The following is a 14,327-nucleotide window of genomic DNA, read 5'->3' as shown; positions in this document are numbered from 1 at the left end:
AATCGCCTCATCCTCTGTGGCAACGGAGGAGGGTAAGGACAAGGCCTCTCGCTTAGAGCGGTGCGGGGATAGTGGTCTGAGGAGAGGAATAACTTTAGGAAAATAATTCAAGGTTACCAATACACAAAAATCATACGTGGGGGGAAGAATCATGTGGAGGACATTATCACAGAGCCAGTAATGGCCAAGGAGAGGGTGAGGGAAGTTCCCAATAAATGTTGGCTCAGGCTGGACAAGGTACTTAGGATGCCCATAGTGCGAGCCCCTATCCCAGGGGGAACGAAGACGAAATGGAGACTTTGCACACCATAGGTGCCAATCCCCAATTGTGACAGGCTGCTCATTTGTTATAAACTCTTCATACCCCGGGGACTTATGAAAGTAGAAAATAAGCTTGGACACTATAGTCCTCTTAGTGGTACGGTTAGGAGCCAGGTAATCACCTGGGTCATAATCTGCAGGTACAGTAGTAGGGCACATAGGAGTACCTGGAGAGACTACCCACACAGATTCCCCCTTCTCTGGGAGAACATTAGTATAGTTACAGGGAATGGGAAGAACAGTTGAGATGTTTCTTGTTAAACAAAACACTCCAGAAGCTGGATAGGGAGACGTAAAAACTGGCCTTAGAGAAGATTCAGAGGGGGAGGTAGCATTATAAAAGGACCACCAAGTATAATCCTGGCTCCAAGGGCCTGAACTCGAAAAGTAGGGAGGTATAAGAGCTGTAAGTGGCACAGGGACAGGAACAGCTGGGACATCTGTAGTATAAGGAGAAAATCGGGAACACACAATACAAGGGGAAGTAATCTTTGCCTGGCTAATTAGTTCCTGGACAGAATGTAGCCAAAGGTTGGAGCGACTGTCCTTCCCCATGTTTTAACTTGTACAGCGCTGCGTAACCCTAGTAGCGCTATAGAAATGCTAAGTAGTAGTAGTAGTAGTAGTTGGGGTATTAGGAACAAGGAGGCAAGGAGTAGAAAACAACAAAAGCATCCAAACTACTAACATTTTCTTTCTTCCTAATCTAAAACAAATACAGCAAACTAATTAAGCAATAATATTCCAACAGTCTGTGCTAATCACAGATTACTCTAATATAATGCTCTCAGTCTTTGAGTTCTTATACCAGTTGGGATAGACCCTCAACTGACAAGGATCAAGCTCTCAAATTCCAGGAAAGCCAGAATCTGGGCAAGAAAGAGTCTCAGTATGAAGCCGAAGTTCAGCAGCTCCTGCAGTATGCAGTTGACCCTTCTTTTCAGCTAGTGGATTCTTTGGTTCGGGTCAAGCGCAACTTCAATGGCTCCGCTGGATCACTTTCTGCTCTCCACTGTTTAGGCTCCGTCTGATCCGTGCTGGGCTCAGTCTGGTCAGCAGACTTGATTCGAGACCAATGGACCCATGGAGTTATCCCTGCGACCTTCACAGCTGTAGGGGTAGAAAGCAAAACAGTAAAAGGTCCTTTCCATCGGGGCCCCAAAGGCTGGAGCCTCCAGTCTTTCACCCAAACTCTATCCCCTGGCAGGAAGGAATGTACCTGAGCCTGGAAGGGGACAGGGTTTATTTCTCTCACATAGGACTGAAGCTCAGAAATTATCCTGCCCAAGAGGGCTACCTGCTCCTGCACCTGGGCAGACCCTAAAGTCCCTATGTCTCCCTTAATTCCCTGCAAAATGGCTGGGGGCTTCCCATACACAATTTCAAAGGGAGAGAGGGCTGTCCCTTTAGTTGGGGTACATCGGAGGCGGAAGAGGGCTAGTGGCAGTGCCTGTGGCCATTTCAGTTGGGTTTCCTGACAAATCTTTGCTAGGCTATTTTTCAAGGTTCTGTTTGCCCGCTCAACCTGCCCTGAACTCTGGGGACGGTAGGCACAATGCAATTTCCAAGTAATGCGCAATGCGCGGGACAGGGCCTGAAGTGTGGCTTCAACAAAGGCGGGACCATTATCTGAGCCTATAGCAAGGGGCAGTCCATACCTGGGGATGACATCCCTAAGGAGGGCTCGAGCTACTTCTGTGGCTTTCTCAGTGACTGTAGGATAAGTACATAAGTACATAAGTAGTGCCATACTGGGAAAGACCAAAGGTCCATCTAGCCCAGCATCCTGTCACCGACAGTGGCCAATCCAGGTCAAGGGCACCTGGCACGCTCCCCAAACGTAAAAACATTCCAGACAAGTTATACCTAAAAATGAGGAATTTTTCCAGTCCATTTAATAGCGGTCTATGGACTTGTCCTTTAGGAATCTATCTAACCCCTTTTTAAACTCCGTCAAGCTAACCGCCCGTACCACGTTCTCCGGCAATGAATTCCAGAGTCTAATTACACGTTGGGTGAAGAAAAATTTTCTCCGATTCGTTTTAAATTTACCACACTGTAGCTTCAACTCATGCCCTCTAGTCCTAGTATTTTTGGATAGCGTGAACAGTCGCTTCACATCCACCCGATCCATTCCACTCATTATTTTATACACTTCTATCATATCTCCCCTCAGCCGTCTCTTCTCCAAGCTGAAAAGCCCTAGCCTTCTCAGCCTCTCTTCATAGGAAAGTCGTCCCATCCCCACTATCATTTTCGTCGCCCTTCGCTGTACCTTTTCCAATTCTACTATATCTTTTTTGAGATACGGAGACCAGTACTGAACACAATACTCCAGGTGCGGTCGCACCATGGAGCGATACAACGGCATTATAACATCCGCACACCTGGACTCCATACCCTTCTTAATAACACCCAACATTCTATTCGCTTTCCTAGCCGCAGCAGCACACTGAGCAGAAGGTTTCAGCGTATCATCGACGACGACACCCAGATCCCTTTCTTGATCCGTAACTCCTAACGCGGAACCTTGCAAGACGTAGCTATAATTCGGGTTCCTCTTACCCACATGCATCACTTTGCACTTGTCAACATTGAACTTCATCTGCCACTTGCACGCCCATTCTCCCAGTCTCGCAAGGTCCTCCTGTAATCGTTCACATTCCTCCTGCGACTTGACGACCCTGAATAATTTTGTGTCATCGGCGAATTTAATTACCTCACTAGTTATTCCCATCTCTAGGTCATTTATAAATACATTAAAAAGCAACGGACCCAGCACAGACCCCTGCGGGACCCCACTAACTACCCTCCTCCACTGAGAATACTGGCCACGCAATCCTACTCTCTGCTTCCTATCTTTCAACCAGTTCTTAATCCATAATAATACCCTACCTCCGATTCCATGACTCTGCAATTTCTTCAGGAGTCTTTCGTGCGGCACTTTGTCAAACGCCTTCTGAAAATCCAGATATACAATATCAACCGGCTCCCCACCCACCCACCCAGAAAAAGTGCAAACCATGACCAAGAGGTATCGGAGCCTACCACTCCTGGGCATTTCTGTGAAGTCTATAACTAGGGACTCAAAGGGTGTTAGTCCCCTGGACTGAACTCCTGGTGGAATACGGGGTCCCTGACGAGCATTATTCTGGGCACAGAGAGTACATCGGGCAGAGGCAGTGGCAACCAGACTATCCAATCCTTCCAGCACCACTACTCGACTGAGTAGGCGGGCTAGTGCTGTTTTCCCTAAGTGTGATAGGTCATGAGCTTGAGACACTACAGGCCAAGCTAGGTGGCGTGGCACCAGAACTCTGGTATCAGGGAGATGTAACCAGCCATCAGGTCTCCTTACTGCACCTTCCTCTTGAGCCCATTTCTCTTCCGTTTGGGTGTACATAGGCGTCCATTCTTGCAGTCGAATTTGGAACAGGGGAGTCACAGTACTTGCTGGGGGTCCTCGAGCAGCTTCCTTGGCCACCCGATCAGCATGGCGATTCCCTCGGGCCACTGGAGTATCTATCCTTTGGTGTCCCCGGCAGTGAATGACAGCTACCTTCTTAGGGGCCCAAACAGCCTCTAACAACTGCAGTATTTCAGGTCCATACTTAACAGGTTGGCCTGCGGCATTTATGAGTCCCTTTTCCTTATACAAAGCTCCATGAGCATGTAGGGTTGTGAAGGCATACTTGGAATCAGTATAAATGTTGGTCACCAGTCCTGCTGCTAGCTCCAGAGCTCGTATGAGGGCCACAAGTTCTGCTTTCTGGGCTGAAGTTCCTTGGGGCAGGGCTCTTGCTTCTATCACCTTGTCCTCTGTCACCACAGCATAGCCTGCCAATCGCTTGGAGTTCTCCACGTAACTACTTCCATCTGTGAAATAAATTACATCTGGGTCCCTCCACGGAACATCTTTAAGATCTGGTCGACTGGAGTACACTTCATCCATAGTTTGGATACAGTCATGATCCGGTGGTCCCTCAGATGCTGGCAAAAGAGTGGCGGGATTGAATGTAGCCACTGTTTTCAGGTGTATCCGTGGATTCTCACACAAGCTGGCTTGGTACTTAACCATACGGTTATTTGTAAACCAATGGTTGCCCTTATACTCCATGAGGGTGAGAACTGCATGGGGGACTTTAACAACCAGTTCTTGCCCCAAGGTCAACTTATCAGCTTCCTGGACCAGTAAGGCTGTTGCTGCAATGGCCCTCATGCAGGCTGGCCATCCTTTAGCCACTCCATCCAGCTGTTTAGACAGGTATGCAACAGGCCTCTGCCAGGATCCCATCATCTGGGTCAGCACACCCAGAGCAACCCCCTGTCGCTCGTGGACATACAGTGAGAAAGGTTTCTCCACATCAGGAAGGCCTAACGCAGGGGCTTGGAGTAGGGCTTTCTTTATGGCGATAAAGGATTGTTGAGCTATAGGTCCCCATTCAAATGGTTCCTTTTCACCCCCCTTTGTGGCCTGGTAAAGGGGTTTAGCCATCAATGCAAAATTTGGAATCCAAATTCTGCAGAATCCGGCTGCTCCCAGAAATTCCCTAACTTCCCTTCTGGACTTGGGTTGGGGAATTGCAGCAACCGCTTGCTTCCTACTGACATCCAGTCTCCGACTTCCCTGGGAGATGCAGAAGACAGAGTTGGGCCTTCGAGCGTGAGACCTTATAGCCTGCATCCAAGAGTAGCTCCAGCAATTCTCTGGTAGCCTCAAAACACTCTTCCTGGGTCACTGCTGCAATCAGGAGGTCATCTACATACTGGAGTAAAACTCGCCTGGAAGGCTCAGATTTAAAAGTCTTAAGGTTTTGTCCTAGGGCAGTCCCAAAAATGGTGGGGGAATTCTTGAACCCCTGTGGCAGGCGGGTCCATGTATACTGAAGCTTCCTTCCTGTTACTGGGTTTTCCCATTGAAAGGCAAAAAGCAGTTGACTGGCGGGGGCCACCCGAATACAAAAGAAGGCATCTTTTAGGTCTAGTGTCGTGAAATGGGTAGCTCCAGAAGGTATCAATCCCAGCAGGACATATGGATTAGGCACTATAGGGTGTAATGAAATAGTGGATTTGTTGACCACTCGTAAGTCTTGGACTGGCCGGTAGTCCTCAGTCCCTGGCTTCTGGACTGGCAACAGTGGCGTATTCCATGGAGACTGGCAAGGACGAATAATTCCATGGGATAACAAACGATTCAGATGTGCTTGAATCCCTTCCAGAGCCTTTCGGGGAATTGGGTATTGACGAAGATGGATTGGCCGGGCACTTGGAAGTAAGTCTACATGAACAGGGGGAATATTTCGGGCCAACCCTGGGGGATTATCTTCTGCCCATACCCCACTGACCTGAAAACTGTCGGCCAGGGGTAGGTCAACTTGGCCATGCGACTGATGCAGCCGCCATTCTTCTTCAAGGGGGCAGCAGAAACTCAATATACCCTTAGGGCTGGATGTCGGGGGCCGAAAGGAGACTGAAGTCTGGCCATCAGAATCAAAGGAAATTTGGGCCCTAAGCTTGGACAGCAGGTCCCGGCCTAACAAAGGGATTGGACAGTCTGGCATATACAAGAATTCATGAGTGACTGTGTGTGAGCCTAATTGGCATCTACGGGTCGTCAGAAAGGGCCTCCGGTTCTGCACCCCCGTGGCTCCCACCACTCGGACAGTTTTTCCAGACACAGGCGCTAATCGCTCCGTCACAACAGAATGTTCAGCTCCTGTATCAATCATGAATGGAATTGAGCGGCTCCCTATAGTTAACTTGACCATGGGTTCCTGGGAGCCCAGTTTGTAGGAACCCGGTCTGTCCTATTCATCCCATTCTGCCATCTCGGCTATCCCAATGATGTCAGATTCAGGAGGCTCATACCTTCCCTCTCGAACTCGGCCTCGGCTTCCTTGATCTCCTGGTCCCCTTCTCAGTCCCTGGCACCTCTGGGGGCATTCATCTTTCCAGTGCCCTCTTTCCTTACAGTAGGCGCACTGGTCCCTCTCCAATCTTGGTCTGGGATTCTCCCCCCGTGGCCGAGATTGATTGAAGGAATCTTGGGGCCTGGCTGGTGGTCCGGGGTCCCACTTTGGCTTCCCATTAGCTAGAGGTCGACCTCGGTTAAGGGTGGAATTAGTAATGGCTGCCGCCAAAAGGTCGGCCTTCTTCTGCATCTTCCGGTCAGCCTCTCGGCGCATCTCCTGATCTCTATTAATGAAAACCTTGGTTGCGATCTCAATTAGCTGGGTGATATTCATCCCTGCGAATCCCTCCTGACGCTGCAACTTCTTCCGGATATCTGGCATACTCTGGGCCACCAATGCGCTATTCACCATTCTCTGGTTTTCTAGTGCTTCAGGGTTAAAGGGGGTGTATGTTCTGTAGGCTTCAATTAGTCGCTCTAAAAAGGCCCCAGGGGATTCAGTTGCCCCTTGGAGAATTTCAGAGACCTTTGCCAGATTAATGGGCCTCTTTATGCCTTTCCTCATACCTTCCAGCAAGTCCCGGCAATAGCCAGACAACAGTTCATAGTGCTGCCCATTATTTGGATCCCAAGCTGGAGCTGCACGAGGGAACCGAGTTCTAACCCATTCCTCTGGGTTCTGTGTCCCCTCGGGAACACGCGCTTGCGTGATGGCCTCAGCATTTTGTAAAATCTTCCGCCTCTCCTCAGTTGTGAAGAGGGTCAGGAGAAGTTGTTGACAATCAGTCCAGGTTGGGTTATGGGTGGCCATAATGCTAGCCACTAGGTCCACCACTGCCTGAGGCTTTTCAGTATAAGAAGGGTAATGCGTCTTCCAATTCAGGAGATCGGTGGTTGTGAAGGGTACATACTGGTAGGCCTGTGCCTGTATAACCTGACCCTCATTATTAGGATCCGGTCGAGTGGTGGTTACCTGGCGGAGGGGCAGAACTCTCGAGGAGGTGGGAATGGAACCTGAGGTAGAGCTAGGAGCTACCCTCCTATCATGCTCAAAGGTGATTGCAGCAGGTCTAACCCATTCAGAGGAGGCGTGTTGAACCCCTGAGGGATGGGGAGGGGTACTCATAGACTGAGAGGTGGTCACAGGAGATTCAATCCATTGAAAGGGATGCTGGGCCCCTGATGAGTGGGGAGGGGTATTAGAGGGAGAGGCTGGGCTGTCGGGAGTTGAGGAGTCAGGGAGTGCAGCCCAAAGCGGGTCTTTGGAGGTTAACAGGGGAGAATGTGGCACAGGAGGGTAGAGGCTGGATGAAAAGTCCAACCTAGGATGTGGCGGGGTTTGCACAGAAGGGGAGGAACTATCCGGAGAAGCCTGTGCTGGAGAGGCTTGGGCTGGACGGCGTGGATCTCTAGGGGTGGCACGGAACCCCAACAATGGGCCATAAGGCGGTGGCTCAAGATCTGAGGGGTCATCAGAGAGTATGGGTTTTTCGGACCGGGTAGGGGCGGAAGCCACCGATTGGGTGGTAGGCTTCCTGGGGCTCTTTCCCTCTTCCAGTTTAGATTTTCTAATCTTTCTTTGAACGCGGCCCAACATGAATTTTACTGGGGATCCCATATAAGTTTTCAACCAAGAGGGAGGGTCAGTCACAAGGCTGTCCCAGGAATCTATATAGGGGAGTTGTTCAGAATATTCTGGTTCTCCTACAATTATGCTGTAGACCTTCCGGATTACTTCAATATCTAAGCTGCCACTAGGGGGCCACCCCACTCCCATAGATGGCCACTCAACTTCACACAAGGTTCTTAGAGTACTTAAGCTTAAAGTCTGTCCATAATCATTAATTAAAAATCCTTTCTTAAAATTCTTAAGCATACAATCTAGGGGAGTAGTAATTTGTCTAGATGATGTCCCTCCCATAATGCTTACAGTTACAACACACAAAAAGGGAGGGAATTTTTGAAAGTGTGGTAAGGGGTCCACACTCTCGAGACACAATGGTAGACAAACAACAATCGCTTCCTTCCGTCGCTGGCCAATTGAACTCGCGTTAACTGGAAACGCAGCTATAAGAAGTCCGCACTCTTTAACATTCATTCATCACACACATTCAGTACAGAAAATCCCACCCAACAATTTCAGATTTCTAAAATACAGATTAGCTCAGGCGGTTTTGCTACTAGTCCCCACGACTAGAAGCTACTAAGGCCTTCGCTGAGAGTTGATCAGACTCCCCTTCCCTCAATTTTTGAGGGGCTGGTTTACAGTTTCCTAGCTAGGATTACAATACAGAATACAGAATACATACCCGGCTAATGTTCCTCAGTCAGTTGGGTGCCAGAGATTGATGCAGGGTCCGGGATCCCACCGCTGCCACCAAGAATTGTTGCAGGAATTACCACTAGTGTTAGCAGAATCTGTGGTACTTCAGGAGTCAAACAGCACACACCAGAATGAGGGAGAAATCTTCTTTATTTGCCAGCAAACAAAGTAGAACATCAGCTCTAGCTCTCTTCTTCTCTTTCTCAGCTCTTTGTGTCTCGTGGCTTCTGTCTCAGCTCCTTCTCTTCTGCTGTCTCTCCCTCTTCTGTCTGTTCCTTCTGACGTAAGCTGCTTCTGCTCCCACTTATATACAGTTCTATCCCCCTCCTAGCCCCCCTTACTCTCCAGATGGTAAAGAATAGATTAATTACCCTGTCTGAACCAATCATCTCTATACATATATTTCCAAAATATCAGTTACATAGGTTTGAGATGTCCTAAACTGACCTATGACCTGGGGCCCCTCACATTAGACAATATGGCACCAGTCTCTTACATTTTATTATGATTAACTTAGGTTCATTGAGGGGCGAAGGGGCCAGTCTTACATTTTGCTATAATCCCAGTCATAGCTCAAACTGCTAACTGGACTCTGGCATTCATTAAGGGGTCAAGGGCCAATCTTACTTAATGGCATACATATCAGTTATTACTTTCAGAAAACCAGTCCTACATTTACCTATAATTAATCAAGACTTTTCTTGACCTCTTTCACCTATTAGCTTCCTTCACAGAACTAGCTAGGACCGTAGTTAATTCAAACCAGATGCTGACCTTTTCAACTGCAGTCTTACTTGAAAAGTAACACTGGATTTAAAGATATTCTACATATTAATTACACAGAATAAAACATATTCTAAAATAAGCATCCTTATAAGACATATTCTAAATACTTATAATGGTATCTATATCTATATCTAAGCTATCTCCTTCTAAGCATTTTAAACTATTCCTTTTAAAACTACAATATGTCTGCAACATGCCTTGTTCATATGTGTGGTAAGGTAATACCTTTGAACTAGCCTTAACCCTCCATCATTCACAAAGGGTCAAAGAAAGTTTCTCTCTCTGACCTTTCTAACCTTTAGCCTAGCCAAAGCTAGATCTAAACCAGATGACATTCCTTCACTTTACTTTACAGAACTGAGAATTTAACCACCAAACTTTTAACCAGAATTAACAATTAATATAATTTGTTATATATATAATTATGCCCATGCTGCCTCAAAAATACAAACTATAGCATCCATACTGGTTCTGGCTAAGATTATGGAGGGAATCGCAGCAAATCAATTAACAGAATTCTTAAATAAGCATAATACATTGCATAGTTCACAGTCAGGTTTTAGAAGTGGTTTCAGGACAGAGACAGTGTTAACTATGTTATTTATTTATTTAGATTTTGCTCACACTTTTGTGTAGCTCAAGGTGGTGTTTTTGAACAGCATCCATGCCTGATGTAAATTTTTGACCCTTGCAGCTGCTCCTCTAAGGTTTTTTTTTCAACATTCTTCTTATTTTATCATAGTCTCCTTTTTGAACGTTAAACGCTAACGTATTGGATTTCCAGTGTATACTTACTCCAAATCTAATATCAAATCTGATCATATTATGATCACTGTTATCAAGCGGCCTCATCACTATTACCTCCTGCACCAGATCATGCGCTCCACTAAGGACTAGGTCTAGAATTTTTCCTTCTCTTGTCGGCTGCTGTACCGCTGCTCCATAAAGCAGTCCTTGATTTTGTCAAGGAAGTTTACCTCCCTAGCATGCCCCGATGTTAAATTTACCCAGTCAATATCGGGGTAATTGAAATCACCCATTTTTATTGTGTTGCCCAGTTTGTTAACCTCCCTAATTTCCTTTAACATTTCTACATCCATCTGTTTATCCTGGCCAGGCGGGCAGTAGTACATTCCCATCACTATCCTTTTCCTGTTTACACAAGGAATTTCAATTCACAGGGATTCCAAGATGTGTTTTGTTTCCTGCAAAATTTTCAATCTATTTGATTGAAGGCCCTCCTTAACATGATGCTACCCCTCCACCAATTTGATCCACCCTATCACTACGATATAATTTGTACCTCAGTATGACAGTGTCCCACTGGTTATCCTCCTTCCACCAGGTCTCAGAGATGCCTATTATATCTAATTTTTCATTTAGTGCAATATATTCTAACTCTGCTGTCTTATTTCTTAGGCTCCTGGCATTCGCATATAGACATTTCAAACTATGTTTGTTGTTCCTATTTATATCATGCTCATTACTTGATAGTATTAATTTGCAATTTTTTGCCTGATATTTATTTTTATTTAAGGACACCTGGTCTACTATGGTCTCTTTTGCAACCTCACTATCGGGATACCCTATCTTCCCTGTTTTGGTGATATCTTTAAAAGATACCTTATTCCGAACCATTCGCTTTTGAGCGACTGTCAGCCTTCACCCAGTCTCTAGTTTAAAAGCTGCTCTATCTCCTTTATAAATGCCAATGGCAGATGGAGCCCAGATGTTATAAAATACTGCATCTTGCCTAATGTTTAGCATTTTAAGCTTTGAAAGCACCAGACCCTTATTGCGAAGTCTCCACTGGTTACCTAGCTCAATATTTAAACTATGCTGCTTCAACTTTTGGATACTCCAAGGTCAGACATCGCAGTGTATGGTACCTCTTATCATCATGCTCAATAAGAATTATAAGAGCAATTCAAGGCATTTTCTAAATTTTCAATTTTCAGCTCTACAAGATAGAGCTAAAACTGACATTCCCATATCAGATCACCAAGTGGTGGAGTGAATTACCCTTATATATATGCAGTCAAACCAGTTATATGTTGTTCTGGAAATCACTGAAAACTTGGCTATTCTGTAAATTTACCTAAATTCTTGAATTGTGTTCATCTAGGGAACTGTTTTATTCCTTACTGTTTTTCACATGTCATGTTTTTCTAGGAAATTGCCCTATTTCTTTTTACTGTAAGTCGCTTTGATCTAGTTATGGCTTGAGCAGCATATAAGTAATTAATGTAATGTAAAGTCTGTGAGGGTTTGTTGCCTTAGATGGCAGCACAGAGAATGTGTGCCTAACTGGGCAGAACCTGTGGAAGACAAATGGTAAAAGGGAAATAAATGATCAAAATGGTATGTAAAACCCGTTGAATAAATAAATATGATTATTAGTTTTTCTCTATGCCGGCAATGCCGGAACACTTGAAGCAGTCTCTGTGGTTGGCTAGCTCAGAGCTCACCAATATTAGCAAAACCAATCGGACATTTACTATCATGTGGAAGTCAGATGGACAGCATCTTCAGTGAGGACAGACAGAATTCAGGGGTATCAAGACTAACTACAGATAGTAATAGCACTGTCACCACTTCAAGGTTTCTTAGATCCAAGGTTGAGAAGGCCTTGGGCACCAGTTTCAGCATGTAAACAGCAAGAAAACAAAGAACTCTGTCTTCATTCTTTACACGCAGGCAGCATGACTAAGCTGCAGTGTCAGGAGTCCAGATTGCTTTGCAGTAGAATCCATGTTGGTTTGATTCAGGCTTAATAGGCACAGAAAAGGTTGGTCAGATCGTAGACGTACATTTCCCCCCTTTTAAGTGGGTGGAGCTTCAAGGGAGCACATCATACCTTAAACCACCTAACTACCAATACAACTGTGCAGGTCAGAACTAAATGATACAATGGTTAAGACTAAAGGGTCAATTATTCAGCATGGTTTAAGCAGGCAGGGGAGGTTTCTGCCCACTTAAACCATGCTGAGTAGACTAGTCGCTAGTATGCAGCATCACTTAGCCGAGCAGTGCCGCTGAATATCAGCTATAACTTCTGTCAAAATCCAGGCAGTGCAGAGGTGGTCCAGGGTGGAACCGGAGAGGAGCCAGCACTTATGCAGACATAGGCCATATTCAGTGCTGGTGCCCACATAAATAAGTGGCCAGATAAGGGGGGCCCGGCACCAGCAACCCAGATGATATCCAGCATATTTCCCTCCCTTCTAGCCCCCCCCCCCCCCCTTTACCCTGTCCTCTACTTGCCTGGAGTCACTGAATGGCAGGCACCAGTTCTTCCTGCCGAATCCCACCTATGCGGAAACAGAAAGTTACTTCACAGGAGGCGCGATGCAGCAGGTAGAAGGACACGTGGCTGGCAGAGCAGTTTCTTTTGAACGCTGCTGCCTGCTATTTAGTGACTCCAGGCAAGTAGAGGATGGGGAGGGCTAGAAGGGAGGAAAAGTCGCTGGATCTCAATTGGGCTGCCAGCGCCGGGCCCCCATGCTGGCTGATGGTTTCTTTGGGAGCAACTTGGTTTTATATCATTAAAGTAAATAATGATTATTATTATTATTATTTTTTTAGTTTTTCCATTCATAATTTTGTATACTTCCTACTCTACAACATTTTTAAATGTAAGCAAAGTGAAAAGCAGCTGGCAGGTGCAGTCACAGGTTTGGAAATTAAATCTGGTCTCTCACAGGCATTAAAAGCTGGAGATGGGAGATGCTACCTACCCACAAGATGGGAAATAACTGAGGAAACTCCCAGCTCTGTAACCCCAAAGTGGGTTAACAGTGTCTTCTTAGGTAACAGAGCAAATATTAAAAATGCAAAGATTGACCAAGGTTTGTTTTTCTAGAATCAGCAGCAGCAGCAGCAGACTCAGCACCAGCAAACAGCAGCTCAGCAGCAGCAAACAGCAGCTCAGCACCAGCAAACAGCAGCTCAGCAGCAGCAAGTGCAGCAGCAGAACAGCAGCCAGACCAACGGCACTGTGGGTGGTGCTGGCACAGCAGCCGGTCTCCAGCACAGCCAGGACTCAGGCCTCAATCAGGGACCTCCCAATAAGAAACCCCGCATTGGGCCATCGGGCACCAACTCAGGTGGGCCTGTCATGCCCTCTGATTATCAGGTACGTATTCTGCAGATAGCTTTTTCACCAATTATCTCTGTCCCATCTCCAGTAGCCACTGGATAATCTGAATTTGGTTGGTAGATAAAGTGGTACATAAAGACTCTATGAAAAGGATTTTTCCGGATAGCATTGGGACCCAGATGATGTGATAATATTAATCCAGTGGTTCCTAAATCTGGTTCTGGAGGCACCCCAGCCAGGCAGGTTTTCAGGATATCCACAATGAATATTCATGAGAGAGATTTGCATGCAGTGGAGGCAGTGCATGCAGATCTCTCTCACAAGTATTCATTGTCGATATCCTAAAAACCTGACTAGCTGGGATGCCTACAGGACCAGGTTTGAGAACCACTGCATTAATGTTTACTCTCTGACCCCAGCTTTAAACTAAGCTCCTGTTTCACTGATTTTGCTTTCATTCTTGGGTGCAGATGAACTTCCTGACAGAGGCTTGCTGATCTGTAAAAGGATGGTCAGTTATTATAGCTATCACATCAGGCCATCTTATTATTGAATATTTATTTTGGAAAATCAACAATATTTTACACTCCCAAAATAATGGAGGTGGTATGGAGTTAGAATTAACTTTTCTACATTTGACTGTTCTAAAATATCATTTAAGGAAAAACATTTGAAGTTTGGTATGGCAACATTTTCAGCACTAGGCCTGATTTTACTTGTGCACATCAGAGGTAGATATGTTTTATAATTACTAAGAGGCTGATAGGTTTTTAAATTGAGATGCTCTTTTGACTATGAAGTTTATTTTTAGCTTAGCTTAAGAGCTTAAGTTAAAAGCTGAAAGAAAAAAAGGCAGTAAATAAAAGGCCTTCCATTTATTAGTTTAG

The 14,327-nt window shown here is 45.8% G+C and overlaps 1 protein-coding gene across 1 annotated transcript in view; it reads left to right on the top strand.

The window, feature by feature from the left end:
* Positions 1 to 14,327, top strand: part of CDK19 (cyclin dependent kinase 19) — a 391,521-nt gene that overhangs the window by 353,789 nt on the left and 23,405 nt on the right. The window contains exon 12 of the mRNA XM_030199212.1: positions 13,204 to 13,476. Coding sequence (XP_030055072.1) covers positions 13,204 to 13,476 — 273 coding nt within the window. The remainder of the gene's footprint in view (positions 1 to 13,203; positions 13,477 to 14,327) is intronic.

This window comes from Microcaecilia unicolor, chromosome 3 (assembly GCF_901765095.1).
Source record: "Microcaecilia unicolor chromosome 3, aMicUni1.1, whole genome shotgun sequence".
Lineage (NCBI taxonomy): Eukaryota > Metazoa > Chordata > Amphibia > Gymnophiona > Siphonopidae > Microcaecilia > Microcaecilia unicolor.
The sequence above is the reverse complement of the archived record's forward strand: the minus strand, read 5'-3'. Positions and strand labels throughout refer to the sequence as shown.